We start from the raw sequence: 19,057 nt of genomic DNA on the forward strand, positions 1-19,057 counted from the left end.
TGATATTGATATTATAATAAATATGACTATAAGCACTGCCTTGTACCTTGGTGCACTGGGTTTGTGTGACAAGCTTTTGGTAGCATGGGGGAGCTACATGGGTGGCTGCTGTAAGAAGACACCAGACACTTCCCCCATGCCTGACAGAGCCTGTGCCAAGTGGTGCCAGCACAGACCTGCTGCTGGCCAACATCCAGTCCATCAGTGGTGGGGTAAAACCTCTGGGATAACCTCTGAGACACATAAAAGTGCTACTGTGCTTGCAACCAGATGAGAGAGGACTGGGAATATGTTAGAGGAACAGCGCTGCAGATGCCCAGGTCAGTGAAGAAGGAGGGACAGGAGATGCTTGAGGTGAGCCAGCAGAGATTCCCTTGCAGCCTGTGGTGAAGACTGCAGTGAAGCAACTGTGCCCCTGCAGCCCATGGAGGTCTGGGGTGGAGCAGAGATCTACCTGCAACCCCTGGAGGACCCCACTGGAGCAGGTGAATGCCTAAAAGAGGCTCTGAATCCATGGGAAGCCTATACTGGAGCAGGCTCCTGGCAGGACCTGTGAAATTGTGAGGAGGCAGCCACACTGAAACAGGTTTTTTGGCAGGACTTGTGACCTCATAGGGGACCCGACCTGGAGGAATCTGTTCCTGAAGAGCTGTGTCCCATGGATAGAGACCCCCACTGGAGCAGCTTGTGAAGAACTGAAGCCCATGGGAAAGACTCACACTGGAGAAGTTCATGGAAGACTGTCTCCCATGGGAATGGCCCCAGGAGGGAGCAGGGAAAAGATTACTCTCTCTTAGGAAGAAGTGACAAACTGACCCCCCATTCCTCATCTCCTTCACTGCTGGGAGGGGAGGAGACAGAGAGTCAGGAATAAAACTAAGCTCAGGAAGGAGGGAGTGCTGGGGGACAGGTATTTAGGATTTGTTACACTATCCATTATCCTGCTTAGATTTTGGTAGGGAAATGAGCTGAATTTATTATCAAAGTCAAGTCTGTTTTGCCTGTGATGGTAATTGGTGAGTGATCTTTCCCTTCCCTTATCTCAACCCAAAAACCTTTTCTTGGTCTGTCCAGCTGGGGAGAGGAGTGGTGGAGTGCCTTTGGTGCTATCTGGCCTCCAGTCATGGTCAACACACCAACACACCTGGTTTTGCTCAAACTCTGTGACTGTATTAATCGCTGTAGCATAGCATTGATTTCTCTCTCTTACTCAATGAATTATTTTCACCAAGTAGATACTCCAGAATCCCAGAGACTAAGAAAGAGGAGCAGAGAAGAAGTTTGAATTCAAAGACTCTGGTCTTAGCTAAGAGTGGTGTTTATTTTTACTGTTTTTATAATTTCTCTGTCTAAAAGCAGAGTGACAGTGACAGAGTAACAGTCCTCCACCTTCTGTAGCCAACGCTGACCTTTCTGTCAAAACTGATAGGCATATCCTTGTGATAAGACTCTATTTTAGCCAATCATCATTTTACAGTGAAAGGAACCTCCAGTCAGAAACTTCCTAAAGAACTCATTTTCTCAACTACTCAAATATTTATAAGAGCTATTTTCATGTTATCTTCCTTACAGTTGTCTATTGAGAAGAACAGTTGCTAAACAAATACTGCTGCTAAATGTTGAAAGTAGGTGAACTTTTTTCCAAATAATGAGTTTACTTTCAAGATAACTGTATTTCTGTTTTTGAAATATGAAGGAAAGTCTTAAATTCTATTGTCTAAATAAAGCAGTAACTTAAAAAATGAGAAATAAATACCTGTACAACTTTCTGAGACTGCACATCAACAATGAGAACTCTGTCAAGTGTGGGCTGAGTCACATATATGAACTTGTCTTTTACATTAACAGCAGTTGCCCAAACACACCGCTGAACAGGATCATCATCTGCTCTGGGACAAACTTCATCCTATAATTCAATGGAAACAGGAAAAGTATAAGAATCAACACAGTCAACAATGTAATAGAGGGACAAATTGTACCAATTTTCTTCTTTTTTAACTGTAAAATAAAACCACAGAAAATGCAGGGGAGGAAAAAGGACAGTTGACACTAAGACATAAACTCATGTTGGCCCAACTCCATCTGTAAGCACCACAACTCACAAGCACTATAAAATAATTCATACACTAAATTTTAGGATGTTTTCTAGAAATTCAAGAAGTACTATTGACCCAAGAAAGAAACCAATTTGAAAAAAAAAAAAAAATCATGTAGAATAAAGAGCAAGGGGCAGGAGACCTTAAAACCAGCAAACCAAACCAGACATACAGAGTGTTCCTGCAGGAGCTGGCAGCTCCCACCTGAGCAGCACCACGGTGCCCTGCAGAGGGAGGCAGTGCAGGCATGGCTTACCCTGCAGCTGAGAGCACAGCTGTAGGCCAGGAAATACCTAACTGGGGAGATGATAATGTGCACATGAAGAGAAAGGGGAGGTGGTGTGGTGCAAATTGTCACATGGCAAAGGGGCAAAGCAGCAGTCAGAGACATCAGCTGTTTTGGTCACCTGGAGTTGATAGGTTGCTTTAAAGATCAAGAAGTGTGGCAACCTCTGCCATAAGACATCCTCATGGCCTATCTTACTAGTGTTAAACCAAATAAATACCAAATATCTTCTTACTACCATTCCTTTCCTCTCTGCCCTTCCATTCCTGCAAAAGGACAAATTTGAAAAAAATAAAAATCTGTTCACTTCAGTGAACTGGTATTTCATAATACATATAACTATACATTCTCAGTCAAAATAGCTAACTGGAGTTTGCATGCTCACTATTCCTGATTTGTAGAAATATATGGAAAAGCATCATGTATTTAACTACCCTATTTGCAAATACTTCCTCCCAGAAAAAGTTTGGTTTTATCAAAATTAAAGGTTACTTGGTCAAATGTGAAAATTTCGTTTAAGAAATAGCATGATTTCTTTCCTATAATGGACATTATAATTATTTAAAAATATGGACCTGAAAAACACTCTACTTGGAAAAGTACAGGATGTATCAAGTGTTTTCGTTTTTCTGACCTTTTCTCCTTTTGCCTCTTATTTTAAATTCTTTGCATCACAAGGGACAATTTTACCAAATCATAAGTATTTTTTCTTTTTGCCACTTATCTGCTGCTTATTCCTAATTTAGAATGCTCTGCCTGATACATCATAACTGGCCGCTGTGAAAATAATTACGATATGTCAGCAGATAATGACTCAATGTAGAATGAGCAGCAAGATATGATGAGCTCTTAAACAAGAATTCTGTTTCTAAGCATCAAACGCCTTTTAAAAGGCACAGGAAACATTATGTGGCAGAACACCATCTCTGGCACCAAGCAATGCTCTTCAAGAGGATGATGCATTTCAACACTTCCTTTTCTGTATCATCAACATTCTTTGCCTGCTGTGCCTCTACATTTTCAAAAATACACTCAATCTTTATATGTCAAAAGAAGAAATAAATCAATTTACAGCTTTAAGAAAGAGAGCTTCTTTGCAGAAGATTGAAAGCCACTGCTTGCTTTTACATGGCTCCTAAACCTCAACAAAGGGAAGGTCTTTCAGGAATCACATGATAAGAAAAGGTCACTAAACTCACGTTCTGTACAATAGCACATCATCAGGAACTTCAGGAGAACTTAGAACTAAGTAACAAGAAAGATTTAGTTTGTGCTGATAGAAAGCCATGAAGATCAAAGGGAGAAGTGAAAAATTTGATTTTTTAAGGAATGACAGGCATGGGACAAATGGGATTTTCATTCTTAAAAGCAGCTAAATGCTTTTCATTGTTGCATAAAGTCAACATATGCAAGTATGTCTCTAATATGATGTGCAATCATCATATCAGTGATCTATTGTCATTTGCCTTCTGGGTAACTGTCACTTCAAGTGGAAGGTTGTTTCACTGATCTCACTATTTTTTATATTTATTCTAAATATACCCTGTCTTGCTTTCATGTTTTATCTAAACAGATAATTACATCTAGATTGCTCTACACCATCCTCTTATTCCTCTGAGTGAGCACCTTCAAACAATGAATCCACAAATGTTTGCAACAAATCTACACAGATATGTTATTTTCATCCGTCTCTCAGGGACTCACATTAATTTACATGAGTTTCTGGGACTGAATTCTACAAGGACATATTCAATATCTTATTCAAAAATTATGCTGAAGGAATCTGTCTTTCTCTCACATGGCATCATATAGATTAGTGTAAACGATTTCTCTGATTCCACCTCCCCTTTTGGGATGTACAGCTCTAACTTAAGCACTTATAGCTATACCCAGAGATGAGCTACTGCCTTATACATTTTCCTGAATCTGAGTCTAAAATACTAAGATTTTTTCACTGTAAGACCAGTACCAATATAATCTTATATATATATATATATACATATGTATATATATACACAACCACACATATACATATCTACATATACAAGAGAGGTTCTAAAATATTTTTCAAGTTGTCATAAATTTCTATAATCCAATGCCAGTTCTCACCTTGCCCAAAAAGAGTGAAAACATAAAATAAAAGCAAAAATCTTTTTTCAATGTAACAGTAAAAATTATGCACCAGAACTCATATATCCAAAACAGAGTGCTTTTCCCAGTATAAACTGGTTTATGTGGTTGCTTCTCTCTTCTTCTAGTTATTCTAATCTGAATTTATCAGAAGCTATTTAAACAGAACTGAAATTTTGCTTTTGAAAACATAAAATTTATCTCATTAGACAGTTTGGACTTCTTTTACACTACAGGCAGTTATTTTGAGGTTCCATATTAATTTCCCCAGTGGTTGGGTAATTGGTTAAAATTATTTCTCCTTAAAATATCAACCATTTTCTTCTTCTAATTAAAATGTGAGCAATTTACTTTTTCCTAATTTATTCTCTCTGAAAAAAAAAAGTCAGCATCTGATAAAACATTAATTTACCTCATTGTTGTATTCCTCCCAGAATTTTTAATCAAAAAGTGACTTGCTCTGTAACAAGTCAGCAGATGGAGGAAAATAAATCCTTAGAAGAATTTTTTCAAGATAGTCTGGGGCAAGAAAATCTCAAGAGGAATCATGTATTTGCAGATTCATACGTGCAAATTCTGTTGCAAATTTATTAACTTACACTCACTGCAAAGGGTCCTCAGTGTTTTAACAGGATGAGTGAAACATTTAGGCAGTGTAATGAAATGTCCAGCTATGTTATGGCTGCCTTAGAGTAAGGTGATACCAACAGGTTGCAACAGTGCATGTTTCAGTTAATGAATTTATGTATCACCTCTTCTACATTAAATCATTGTTTTCTTGACATTCTTTACTAAAAATCAGTCTGGATTTTTTGAAACTTTTTTTTTTACAAACATTTAATACACTTTCTGTGCTGTAAGAGTGTAAACCAAGGCAGTTTCTGTTGACTACAAAGTATGCTTCAATCAAATTTCCTGTGGAAATTTTGGTATGCCATGTAGTCACTTTAATTATAATGAAATGAAGTATTTTGCTCTAACCTCCAGCATATATTCAAATGTGAGATGGCATATTTTACTGAAATTTGGCCATTATGTGCTACTTCTTGTAATAAACAGAAAATCAGCTTTATGTTGAAGCCAAAAGGATTTTTTCATTAGTCTCCAAAAGGCATCTGTTTCAATTGCTTTTTTCCCAGTCTCTGGAAATAATTATTCTAATTGGGATTCATTGTGAAAGGAAAATAAAAACACTTTTGCATAAGAATTAGAATTTAAATCTTTGGATAATATTAATTTGCAGAGGATAAACAGAGGTTGAATGTTAGTGAGGAAAATGTCCTAAGCACTTTCGAATGATGAGGTGAAAGACTTTACTTGAATGGTTAAGACTCTACTTGAATGGTTAAGAATCTATTTGACAACAGGTTAAATAAACAGCTGTCAAAGCTGGTCTAACAGCAACCTGTATCAGAAAATAGAAATCACTTTATTTGTGTCCATATGCATCTAGAATTTTCACTATCAGACTAATAAATTTCTACTTGCATTTGACATTAAGAAGATTCAAGTAATTTAGGAGATTCTGGGAAGGAGAGGAAGGAGGTCTTCACAATTTCTGTGACCCATGACAATCCAGTAAAGCACCAAATCTTTTGCTTCACTTTAAACACAGCGACTCCAATTGATTCCCATGCTAGATATACACCAAAGTGTTTTGCTGTATTGACACTCAGTTCCATAAGAGGTAATTAAATATTTAGATAAGGGTTCTCAAGTATATAGCAAGTGAGAAAATATATTTACCTTTAGCAAACTTAGCATACCTAAATATGTAGATGTATAAGTACTGCAGTGTTGTTCACAATACAGGGTAATATTGTGTAGAAACACCTGAGCTCATTCTTTTACAGAAACTCAGTTCAGGTTTGTTGACAGACAAACAGGAAACCTGTGGAGGAACACTGGCGTGTCATGTGTAATATCCAGACGTTTTCTACTATCTAAACTGCACTGCTGGATTTAGAAATGTTCCTATGCTTTAGCAACTGCTTGGCAATAAACAACTCTCCTGTGGTTTTACTTATCACTTGAACAGCTAATTCAGAGAAGTGTAAAGAAATGAGAAATTGGAGAGGCTTAAGCAAGCACATGATTCCTTTATGGTTAATATGTTAATAGTTAAGTCATGGAGATGCCCTAATGGGAAAAGCTATGTAAAGCTACATCAAAATATTATTGGTATACTTACCAACATCTCTGATCAGTGCAAGTACATGACAGAGCCAAAGATAATTACTAACCAGCAATTTATGACATTGAGCTGTTACCACTAAGCAATCACACGCTAAACTTGATAAAAATCTGATCCTGGGACAGAACTGGGTTATTTTATTATTATTATTCAGAGGAAAGAGACTTTCCAAAGAGGCTTGAGGAACATATGATATTCTTCAAAGGAGAAGAATATTTTTTTAAAAAAAAAGTTTCTTAGAAAAAACTTTAGAATTAAAGTTATCAAATAGCCTACTTTCCTGGGCTTTTCTTTTTTTTTCTTTTTTTTTTTCTCCCCCAAGAAGATATCGCTATTATGCTAATTCAGGTTTAAAAGGATCAAAAAGGAAACAAACTTTACCTATTCATCCTGATTATTGACACATTTCAATAAAAATACTCTTAAAATCGAGACTTCACTTTAAATCAACAAAATTTTAACAGAATTCTTACATAATCAGCTTTTTAATTAAACAGCCATGAAAAAAAGCTTTTTGGCTTATTTTTTTTACCGTGTCAATCTAATTTCACTTAAGCAGCACGAATCAAGGTATGATTAGCTTTTCAAAGCATAATTATTCCCACTAAAATAAATCTTGTTGCTGAGCACAGCAGCCTTTGACATCAATAATGATAACAGAAGAGGCAAATTCCATTGAGACAGCTCTAGTTCTGCTGTCATTGAGACATTAGAGAAAAAAAAAAACCACAAAATGTACAGCTCAATGCTTAGTACGTATTTCAAGGTCACTCATTCAAATCCAAATGAGAAAAAGTTACTATTTTTGAAAGCTGATATATCATATAGAGTAAGTCTTAATGTAGTGACTAGTACCAAGTGTTCCTGTGGGAACATGCATCATGTCAGCTAGCAATTTGATTAGCAGTAAAGGAAAAACATCACAAGAATAAATGGAAGTGGAGAATACACTGGTGTTTTTATGCATCCTACTCAGGGAAACTATATCATAAATTCTAAGAATTTGGAAAAATCAGCTATAAATATGTTAACAGTAAAGTTATTGAAACTACTTATATGAATTTTGAGTTGGAACCAACGCATCAATCATCTCTACTAACTTCAGTGGAAGCTGTGAGAGCACTTACTAGCACAGGGATTTGCCTCACAAGTTTAATACAGACAAACATCCAGTGGAGAAAAAGAAACCATTAACACTTCCCTGCTCCCCAAAAGATCCTATATTTAATACAGAGAGAACCAATCCCTGATTCATTAAGATGAACTTAAACTGGTGGGTTGGAGGTGGGAAGCTGGTGTGGGACTAAAAAAAAATCCAACAACAAATCCAGAAATAGAGAGCTGTTAAAGAACTGGGAAAGGAGAAAGCCAAAGAAAGAAAAGGTTTGTAAAAGTATTCAGGGAATATTCAACAGAAAAGTAGGACTGAAAGCTTGAATTTAATAGAGGACAAGACAAGACATTTTGAGACCACCATTATAAGCTATTTATTCATTCAGAAGACATGGCTAAATTTATCAAGCAGAAAACACTGAACTAGTAATAAATTCTTATGTAAAGAAAATTATAATTGAGAAAACACTACAAATAGATTTTTAAAGACAACTTGCCTGAAAACCGAGGAGTTTTTCACTAGGCTTAATATGCCTCTGAAATTCACATTCCACTGGTTGTATTACTTTGATGCCATCTTCATAAAAAACATAAAACATGTTCCCAATTCCCAGACCTTAGGGACAAAAACACATTGAAATGTATAAAATTAAATAATGACAAAAAAGAAAATCCTTGTCTTGAACTAAAAACCTAATCACAGTTTGGTATGAGATCAGTTTGTTAATGTGTATAGTGGTTATACAGCTAAACCTATGGGATCTTTTGTTGTAAAACTGAAACAAAACTGTAACATTATTTAGAATTTTACATAGTTTTTTTTTTTTCCCATTGGCAAGATAGTGTGTTTATGAATACAGATCTAGAAATATACAGTTTGACAGTTGCAGCAATAAAAGTGATCTTGTGAAATCGTCTACATTGAAATCAAATTAATATAAATTCTCTATGTATACTTTTTTAAATTATTTTTTCTTAAGGATGGAGGACTTAACATAATTTCTGTATAACAATGAAAGAGAAGACCTGAGTCTTTGTTATAAACCCTTACTTGATATTTCCATCAGAAAAGGAAATATTCTCTATTTTATTTTATTAGAAAGATAGAGTTGGGCAGATATTGACTCCAATGTTGAAGGGCCATAGGTGTTTACAGAACTATTTAACCCTTCTTCCACAATGTTGCTGAAATACAGATGATGCTAGGTTTTGTGCAGAAGGTGAGAACCAGATCTGTAGCACAAAGTCTCCCAAATCTGTGATTATGGTCATGACCACAGAAAAGGACAGTCTCACTAGTTTTCTGCGTGCCAATTAAGACAACAGCTGTTGATTTGCTATGTGGATGCTAAAATGGATGATTGCCTCATATTCATACAATTCTTTGAAGAAAATCATAGTACTCATAAAATCATAACTATAACCATTCTGACAACTAAACTGTTGGCTACAATGGTAAAAGTTTGCATCCATCCTAAGCACACTACCTAAGCTTTCACTTGGCATAACAATATTTGGTAAAGGAACACAGAGGAGTCAAACCCATACAAAAGAAATTTGAATCTGAAATTCTGCTTATCCTAAATTCTGAGGGAAAACCAATGTTAATAGAGAGACAACAGGTCTTAAGACAAAATAAAATAATAAGAAAACCAAGAGGGGGTAGAGGGAATTAATGTTTGTGTATGTATGTATATATACATTTATGTACACGTGTACACAAAAGTTTCCAGTCCCCGTTAGGAATTACAGAGCTAACACAGTTCTTTAAAGGTTGTAGTATGTAGAAGGCTGTCAGGCTATGCCCAGAACAAACACATTCAGTTATCTTTGAGAAATCTTGTGGAATCATTTCCCATTTCTGGCCAAATTTTCCCAGAAAGAGAGGCAGTCTCCAGGCAGGTTTTCCTCACTTTATATTGAATCTATCTATTAAAAGGCTAGCAAAAACTGGGAGAGAAATTTGTCTGTGCTGCATCAGGTGTAGCATAGAAGCAGGCTTAGGTTCATGGAAAACTCCCCAGTCATGTCTGTTCAGAGCACAGGGTGTGCTCAGGGCCATATGCCCACTCTGGCCAGTGGGCACTTGTGTGCCTTGTATGCAGATAAACCACACAGCCTACACCAGACAGCATGTTCAGGTCTCTCTTTAGAGAATGCCTGACATGGTATCATGTAAGAACAGCTGAAATTTGCAGATAAGCCTGACTGATGTTGGGCTGCCTGTACCAATGAACACAGTGTAGAGATCTATAGCTGAGCAACTGGAATTTTTTGCCTTGGGGATGAATATGTGAACACCACTGGGCACAAAACAGGGTTTTGCCTTCTCCATCCTCGCACTGGCTGAAGTGTATTATGGTTATTAGCAGGATAAGCAATACCAGAATGTGAGGAAGTAGCTCAGATGACAGCCCCAGGTGACTCAGACATTTGCTAATCAGGCTCCTAAAACCTCCACCTCAGGTGCCAATACTCCAAAGTAATATTTCCAATCTACAGATATTATTTATGACTAATAAAAAGGCCAAAGTTTTAAGGCTTTATTTCCAATGTCTGGATAATAATGTTCACCAAACTGTTCTACAAAAACAGTGAAGGACATACAGTATGAAATGTCCTTCTTCCATTCCAATACCAAGTTAAGCAAGTCAGTTCATATAACAAACCTTTACCTCTGGATCCAATTAGTTAATTCCCCTTTCCAACTTATTATGACCCAAAACTCCTCATTTGAGTGAGTGGCTACAGATACCTGAACAAATATCTAATCTGAATAAATATCTAATCCCCTCAGCAAGCCACTTTTTCAGAACTACAGAAGCTATTCCTTTGATGCCTTAATTTTGCAACCCTCCTCCCACTAAATACAATCCTGCACATTTTTAATGCAGTGCCAGGAGCGACAGATAAATAGCTTTGCTTTATTTAGACTAAATTGATACTTTAAACTTGCTAACATATTTTTTTTTAATGGTGGTGGTTGGGATTCTTCTGCATATATAAATAGATTTGTATTTATTTATATATTTCATTATTACTGTAATACATATGTACCTTCAAAATCCTTTCAGATTTTCTGATGCAAGTGGTTGTGATAAAGATATTGTGAACTTGATACAGAAATATCTCTAGGCATTAAGGCCCATGTATGGTTTCATGATCTTGATTGTCCTTCTAATCACCCAGCCCTCCCTATCTGTTAATACTTTGGTAACAGATAATGGCAGAGTACGGATGGCCCAGAGAAGTTGGTGGTGATGTTTATTGGCATCTTCAGGGTATTGGTCTCTTGTAAAATATTTTCAATGTTGTAATTATTAACAGTATTTATTGGAAACACAATGATTGGCCTGCATTTCTACACAGAGAGATTATCTGCTCTAGGAGACACAAGATCTGGTACGATACATTGCTTTTTGATTAGTTTCCCATTAGTCACAGAGAAATCTGAATGTCTTTACCATAAGCACTCTGGTAAGCTATTATTTTTAACTGATATTTTTTGTCACAGAAGTTAAATTTTCCTAGGTGCATTCTAATGACTGAAAGCAACAAATTGACTTGAAAAGACAAAAAATTAAAAAATCAAGGCAATACTAATAATGTTTTCAATTTTGAGATAAAATATACTTGATGCTTTCCCAACAAGAGATGAGAACTGCATACTTTTGAGAATTTGGTACAAATTTGTTGCATATCAGTTTAATCATTAACAGTGTAATTGTATGAAACTCTAATCACTTGTAATCGGCAAGGCCAATAGAGCAGGAGGATAACAGCTGAGCTCCACTACAATCACAGAAATTATTGCTTGTACCAGCTGAGCAACTGGTAAAACAGGTATAAAAAAATAAAACTAGTTCATATTTACAAATACACTGGGAATGCCAAAGGCTACTACATACAGGCAAATGAAATGTCAGATCTTTAAATCTTTAAATTAATTTTAAAAAGTTTTTTTAAAAGTATACAGAAATAACATTTCTAGCATGAATTCACAGCAAAGCCTGATTCACTTGTTATCTTGTATTATCAATCGTCCAATGGAAACAACTGAAATAATTTCTTATTGCTGAAAAATTTTAATTCCTAAATTGCAACTTTAGATGAAGAACAGGCTACTTAGAGCAACAGAATGGGAACTATGACAACTCTTAGATTATGGTATTTTTCTGGAATATGAGGATAATTTTTGAGATCATGTAATATATATGAAAATTAATACCTATCTTTTGCATGTAAAAAATATTTCCATGATTTTTATGTTAATAACACCTGATTGTCTTACTTATGTTTATCCTTCAGTTCATCACAAACATCCATTCCTTGCCCCAACATCTGTTTACAACCCTTTCCTGATTATAAGAATAAAATGCTTAGTTTAATTACACAACAACAGGTATGTCAATTTTAAACTGTTTAGGATTATAATTTTGTCAAATAAGAGAGATTCATACAAGAAAATCAATCTCAACAGCATATATGCTGACTGGTTAGAAATTTTGCCATGACAACAATCAAAGATCTACATTTTAAATCTGAGCTTCTTGTTGTGTATCTTCAAACAATTGTCAAAATTGTGAACAGCTCATTTCCTTCTCTCTCCCAAAAAGGAAAAGCAGTTTACAAAAGTATGAGCATTTATAGGATTCATTTCCACTTTAATTTTTTTCAGTCAAATTCCTTAGTGTTGCAAGGGGGTAGGTAATTACTGTAACTGTAGAGTACAAACAAACATAGATACATACACAAGAAACAACAGATGAGCATTTCATCACACTACAGAAAATATGAACAAAAGTAATCTCCATTAGTACCTTGCTCTCGCCATAATATGTTTGCAACTGCAGCATGTAAGAGAAAGAAAGAACAGAAAATACAAATGAACAAGGGAAAACAAGAAAGATACATCAATTCTGAAATAATTATAATGCTTTAACCTCTGAGTCACTAAAATACTCCTGCAGGTAAACCACTGGAAACAGTAAATTAACAACAGTTCTCCACATCATGTGACTAAATTGTGATTAGCCATAGTAGTCACTGGGGACAGGGTAAACCCCATCACTCCCACTAAACCCCTCCAAGCTAACTCCATTACACCATTAACCATTATCAACAGTGTGGTTTATAATCCATTACAAAAAACATGTGCACTTTTCATGCCCGTAAACGATACATGACAGGTGATGCAATTTTCATGATTTCCTTTAAACCCTGGACTTTGAAGAGAATAATTTCAGAACATAGTTATGAGAGAGATATGCAAAATTAAAATATACACAAGATATTTTTCTGTATGGCTGTAGCTCTACCATGCTACCAAAATTGTCATGTAGTATAATGTTCACCATTCTCTTTGGAAGACCAAGAATGGAATTATAAGATGGCATGGTAAGCAACTAAATTTTTACATTGATTTTTCCCCTGAAAACATAAATTTTATTTGGCCATCTTGTTTACAATTGGATTTTAGACTTTGAGACCAATGAAATTATATTATCCTAATATTGCTCTTTCTGTCTGGGGAGGGAAAAAAAAAGAAAATTAATATAGTCTTGCAAATTTTTAGTATTTAGAACTCAGCATGCAACAGAATCAAATTTTTAAAACACACTCAGTGAAAACAAACACATATTGCAAAGCAATGAACTTACAAAATTTAAAAAATCATAAACAAAGGAAAGAACTACAACACAGAAAACATATATGTCACACACACATAATGAAATTGGGAGGTTCATTGAAAAACAGCGCTACAAAAGCTATGAACATTAGTATGCTTTAAAAAAAAGTTTGGAAAAAGCAATGAAAGACATATTATAAAAAATTATGTTGGCACACAGAAGTTCCTCATCTGCTGACAGCTGAAGGTTGAGAATGAAAACAGGAACTATCACTCTAGAAAAGGCCTGGATACTAAAACTTTCCCACATCATTTGTACTTCAACAGACAGGAGAGGGAAAAACCAGCCCTGGGATCTGACCTTTGGGTCTGGTAGTGCAGCCAGTTTTGGATTCACCCTCCTGTCGGCGCATCTAGCCTGAACTTCATGGTTTTGTCTTTGAGGGTATCCAAAAGATTTCTAAGGACTTGCTAAACAACATCCCCCACATCCACCCTGCCAGTCACCACACTGCAGAAGGCTGTCAGGCTGACCAGGACTTTTTTCCCTCTGTAAGTCCATGATGATTGCTCCTAAACACCTTCTAGTTCTGGGAATGGTTTTCAGGGTGAAATGCTCCATCTCTATTCCAGAAATCAACGTGAGGTTGAAGCATCTATTTTGTCTTGGATTCTCCCCCTTGCCCTTGAAGAGTACTGGTTTTCTTACAGTCTGCAGCAACCTCCTTGATCACCATGATCCTTCACAGATTGACAAGAGTCACCTCACAATGCCATGGGCCAGTTTTTCCAGCTGGGTTCACCCTATCCAGGCCCTTTCACCTGTGAAAGTTCATTTCATTTAAATGATCTCAATCAGATCCTATACACCACGGATAAAGAAAGCTTCCTTGCCAGAGGATAACTTCCTTCCCAAACCTTCCCACTGCTGTCACATTCCTAGGAACAGTTTTGCCAGGAAAGAGAGATGTGAAAAAACCTTGTTTTTCTGGAAGGGGACGAGTTGTACACATCTGGTACGAGTTGTACCAGATGTGTACAACTCATCCCCTTCCAGATCCTTTGCCACCAGGTCCCCATCCCCCTCAGCAGGCCCACATTTCCCCCTTAACCTTCTTTTTCATGCTGATGTCTCTGCAGAAGCCCATCTTTTGTCATTCACCAGACTCAGCTGCAAATGGGTTCTGAACTTTAAAATTTATCCCAACATGCCTAGACAGTGTCTCCAGATGCAGATCACAATTCTGTATTTGCCTATATTGTGTTCCAGTCTTTCTTATTAAATAAAGCAAATTCATTTCCCCAGGGCAATCTGGAAGATATCCTTTAAAATTACTTTTCTCTTCACATTGTGAGGAAATAACCATGTAATACATGACACTTGAGGTCCCATAAATTCAGCCATAATGTTATACAATTTATCAGTGTTTTTCTAGGGGTGACATAGGAAAGAAAATAAAAAGTAATTACAATTATACAAGTGTGGGGAACTGTACAGGATCAAACAAAATGATTTAAGATGCTAAGTACAGAACACACTAATTTATGTTAATGCAAAATGATATGTATGATTCTGAGCTTTGCTCAAGAAAAAGGGCAGGATAATAAAAGTGCTTTAAAAGCCTCACGTATTAATTTTAAAATTAGCAAATCAGCTAGAAGAAAATTGAGATACATTTTAAGAATGCAATATAATATTATAAACAACAGCCACAATCTCACCTAAAAGATCAAGAAACCTCTTTTTTTTTTTAATCAGACCTATAACTTCTTTTCAGGAAAGACGTCAAGTCTCAAGATAAAGAGGTCAATGCTGGAACAAGTACAGCATGTATAGATATAAAGTAGGCTAAGGAACATATTGTTTGCTTTTCTTTTTGGTTAAGCCAAAATTATCATTTTCCAGACACACTTTATACTAAATTCTCTACCATTTGTAATCTCCACTATGTAAGCATACATAATTAGTGATAGATCTCAGCCACATGTTCTGGTTTCAAGAGAGAGCACTATCTTCTCTTTTGCCATGATTCCACAGAGTTATTAAATAGTATTAGGAGATGTTCTGGGAGCCTTGCAGGAGACATTGTATTCCAAAAGTTCATGATCTTGAGCAGGTTATGTCTTATGTCTTCTACATGGGGCCTTGTGACAGGGAAGCGTGCATGTCACATGGGTACCTGCTGCAAGGGTAGGTGCTGGAATGCCCATTAAAACCTGTGCTGCACACTCATGGGCCTTATGACAAACTGCAACCTGTCATAAGGTATATGGCTTTCTTTCATACACCAGATAAAACCACCACAGCACGGGAAAGAGCAGCAACCTCTCCATGGGCAGGATCTGCGCAGCTTGCTGTGGGAAAATCCACCCACAAATAATCCCATGCTGCATAAATAAATCCGTGATGCCTAGCATGTGAAGGGTTGCAAGATTTACTCACTACCTATATTTCTCTTTTTATTATATCTTATTAAAGGAGCTATTTTATTACATCATTTGTTTTTGGGCCTTTTATACTGTCATCAAAAAGAAGTCTGCATTGTTCCTCCTTCTCCCTTGTCCCTCAGCAATGCAAGACATGGGAGAATCCAAGTTTTCTTGAAAGAGGTTTACTTTCTTTTCTTTTTCTTTTTAAGCACACTTACAGCTCCATAAAAATGACTCTTCATTGTCCTTCTACAGCTATTCTATGGTTTTCTGTACAGCCCCAGCCTTTGATTAGGAGCAGCTAATATAACATCAGAATGCCTGTTCTTCATCTTTGTTATACATTGAGTTGGTTGAATGGTAATAGGTTGCACATATTTCACAAAACTCTGTCCTTAGTAATTCATGAAATTCTGCAGCAGACTAATAGCAGTGTAAATTCTTATCCACTTTGGATGGAAACAACAACTGCAAATATCCATGGTATTTCTAGCACTAAATGAATGATACTGCAATATCACTTTGCAAATAAATTCTGTATCCTTCTCTTTCTTCTTGCATTGGTAATAAATTTCATTGCATTTACTTTTCTGTCTCAATAGACAATTTCAAAGATTTCAACTGTCAACTAGTGTTATTCCTCCCTACTTTTCTTTTCTTGAAACATTCAATGCATTTTGGAAATAAAGTGTGTGTCTGTGTCTCTGTGTGTGTAGGCAAAATTTACATTGAGTTTCAAGACTAAATGTAACTTTTCTACTTCCTTTTGGCATTAGTAACTGTTCAAATTTCCAGTAATCAGCATGCAATATTATATATCCAGACATACTCAAACAAAATGGATATCAATTAAAAGACAGGAAGCCACTGTCCCTTTCAAAGCCTTCAATTCCATGATGGCAAAAGGTCACAAATAGATGTAATAGAAAATAGGACAGTGAGAAAAATGCAATAAAGTCATACAAAAAAATGTGTAGTTCAACATAATTTTTCAGAATTGTATTATCATAATCTGCTTTCTATTGTATTAAAAGAGTAATTTCAAGATGTTTAAAGTGATGTTGTCTCCTTACTTCACTCATAGCCACCACCACTGTCAACTGTTTTGATTAATCCGAAACACAGGATAAAGACAGTGTATGTGTTACTCTCTTTTATCACATCTCTGATGTATAAAAACCTGCCCTTATGTTATGGGGTAAATCTATAACATAATTACTATCTTTTTACTGAACTACATAAATTTTTAATTATTATTTTTATATTAGAAATAATTGCGTTAAAAGTAAATATGAGGTTGACATGAATTACATTTTTGCTGAGATTCCACAATCACATACCTACTTTTAATTTCCTTCTTTTTCTATAAGAAATTCAGATTGGTTTAGTTTATATACAAATGCAAATATATAAAACCTAATTTATTTGTGAAGCCAACACTTTTTAAAAAGTTATCTATTGCTTGCTTCAAGTATTTTAAAAATAATTGTCATTACAAATTCTAGGCTGTTCCCATGTGATATGCACTTCAATTTCATTTTAGGTTAATACAATAACCAAAGATCTGGTTAATATATATTAGACTATTATTTATCAGTTAAAAGTCAACAGTTGACACTTTAATTTTGTTCAAATATGAACGTTACCTTATTTTTCTATGTTTTATATAACTATTTATAATGAATCATGCATAAGTCCTTTCCCATAGCACATTAACTCAATCCAGTGTACACTAGCAGGAAGAAAAAATGGTTCATGAGCTGAATTACTTGGAAGTTTGAAATAAAGTCTTTGCCCACAATGCTGTCAACAAGTATAAACTTGTTTAGCTCTGCCATAAAATAAAATGCCAGCATAAATTATCTCTGAGAAAATTAGGTAAATAGGTACCATTCAGTATCAGATATGACAGGAAGATTCTATTAAAATTGCATAAAGCCTTTCAGAGAGAATTTAGGCCATAAATCACAGTCAAAAGGCTTTTAATCTTATTCCCAGTTCTAGAGAGTGGAGATGCTGTGTTGCTTATGATGGCCATAAACCTGTCAAGCCAGTAGCATTCAGATCACATAATCTTTTTAGGTGATAAGACTTTGACATTACCTAAAAAAGGCACAGTTAGAAATAGAGCTACTTAATGGCATGGAACAGTTATATTATTTTTTTTTAACTTAGTCCTAAGATACAGTGCACGAGAGATACAAAAAGAGAACTTTTGTTCTGCTTTTTGGGACTAAGTGAAATATACTGTAGGATAAATCACTTTGCCATATATGATGATGTCATAGTGGGTGAATTCAGTAACACAAGAGCCTGTGGTTGATAACTAAAATAAAAGCTACCAAATATTAAAAGTTCTTCAAGTACTTTCAAACTGGTCTTGGAAATGTCCTAATAGTTTTACTTGATAAATCTCTATCATGATAGCTGTCTCCCAAAGGTGCATACATGTCACAAAAAAAATTTAGAGAAACACCTAAGAAGTCATATTAATCAATCACAAACTGAACTGCACTTTGTAACACAATTTTTTAGAAATAGGTAAAAAAAACCCAAACCACAAACCCACAGAAGTATTTCACTTCAAAAGGAACCGCATGAGTTTTTATGATCTATGACTCTAGTATAGTGGAACTAATCTAAATTGAAACAGAAAAGAAACTAAAGCACATACAAAGTACCTGTCAATGTTATCCAGAAACAACCAAAAAATATGGATTTTTAAAGTTACTTTACTTCAAAATATTTTACTAGTAGCTAAAAAAAATTAAGTACTTAAAAATTACCCCTGAAAATATTCACTTGTCTTTGGTGATGAGTATTTTTTATTTTCCTGTTTTCTATACTACCAGCTTTTCTTCTTTAGGAAAAAACCCCCTTATATTCAGTGTAATCTGATATTCCATATGTGTATCAAATTACAGTGATATGTTCTACTCTATTATTTATATTAAATATTCCATTATTAGCTTAAGTCTTCCTAGTTATCTTTTTTCTAAGTTAACAAAATAGTTTAATTGGTATATTTAGCTATGTATTATATTCCATAGTCAGTTAATGTTACTTTCATTAAAAATTTAAAAGCTGGACCAATTCCATTGGTCCTACTACTATTTCAATGGAATCTCACAAAATAAATATATTCCACAGATGGAAGTTGCAATTTCTTCCTCCTCTCT

The 19,057-nt window shown here is 35.4% G+C and overlaps 1 protein-coding gene across 4 annotated transcripts in view; it reads right to left on the reverse strand.

The window, feature by feature from the left end:
• FSTL5 (follistatin like 5) overlaps positions 1 to 19,057 on the reverse strand; it is a 270,900-nt gene that overhangs the window by 31,168 nt on the left and 220,675 nt on the right. For 3 of the 4 annotated variants that reach the window (XM_077177257.1, XM_054632788.2, XM_077177258.1), the window contains exons 11-13: positions 12,640 to 12,666; positions 8,317 to 8,435; positions 1,757 to 1,906 (exon numbers count right to left, since the gene is read on the reverse strand). In XM_077177257.1, the coding sequence (XP_077033372.1) occupies positions 1,757 to 1,906; positions 8,317 to 8,435; positions 12,640 to 12,666 (296 nt within the window). The remainder of the gene's footprint in view (positions 1 to 1,756; positions 1,907 to 8,316; positions 8,436 to 12,639; positions 12,667 to 19,057) is intronic. The other variant, XM_054632789.2, reaches the window with a different exon arrangement.

Source organism: Agelaius phoeniceus, chromosome 4 (assembly GCF_051311805.1).
Source record: "Agelaius phoeniceus isolate bAgePho1 chromosome 4, bAgePho1.hap1, whole genome shotgun sequence".
Classification (NCBI taxonomy): Eukaryota; Metazoa; Chordata; class Aves; order Passeriformes; family Icteridae; genus Agelaius; species Agelaius phoeniceus.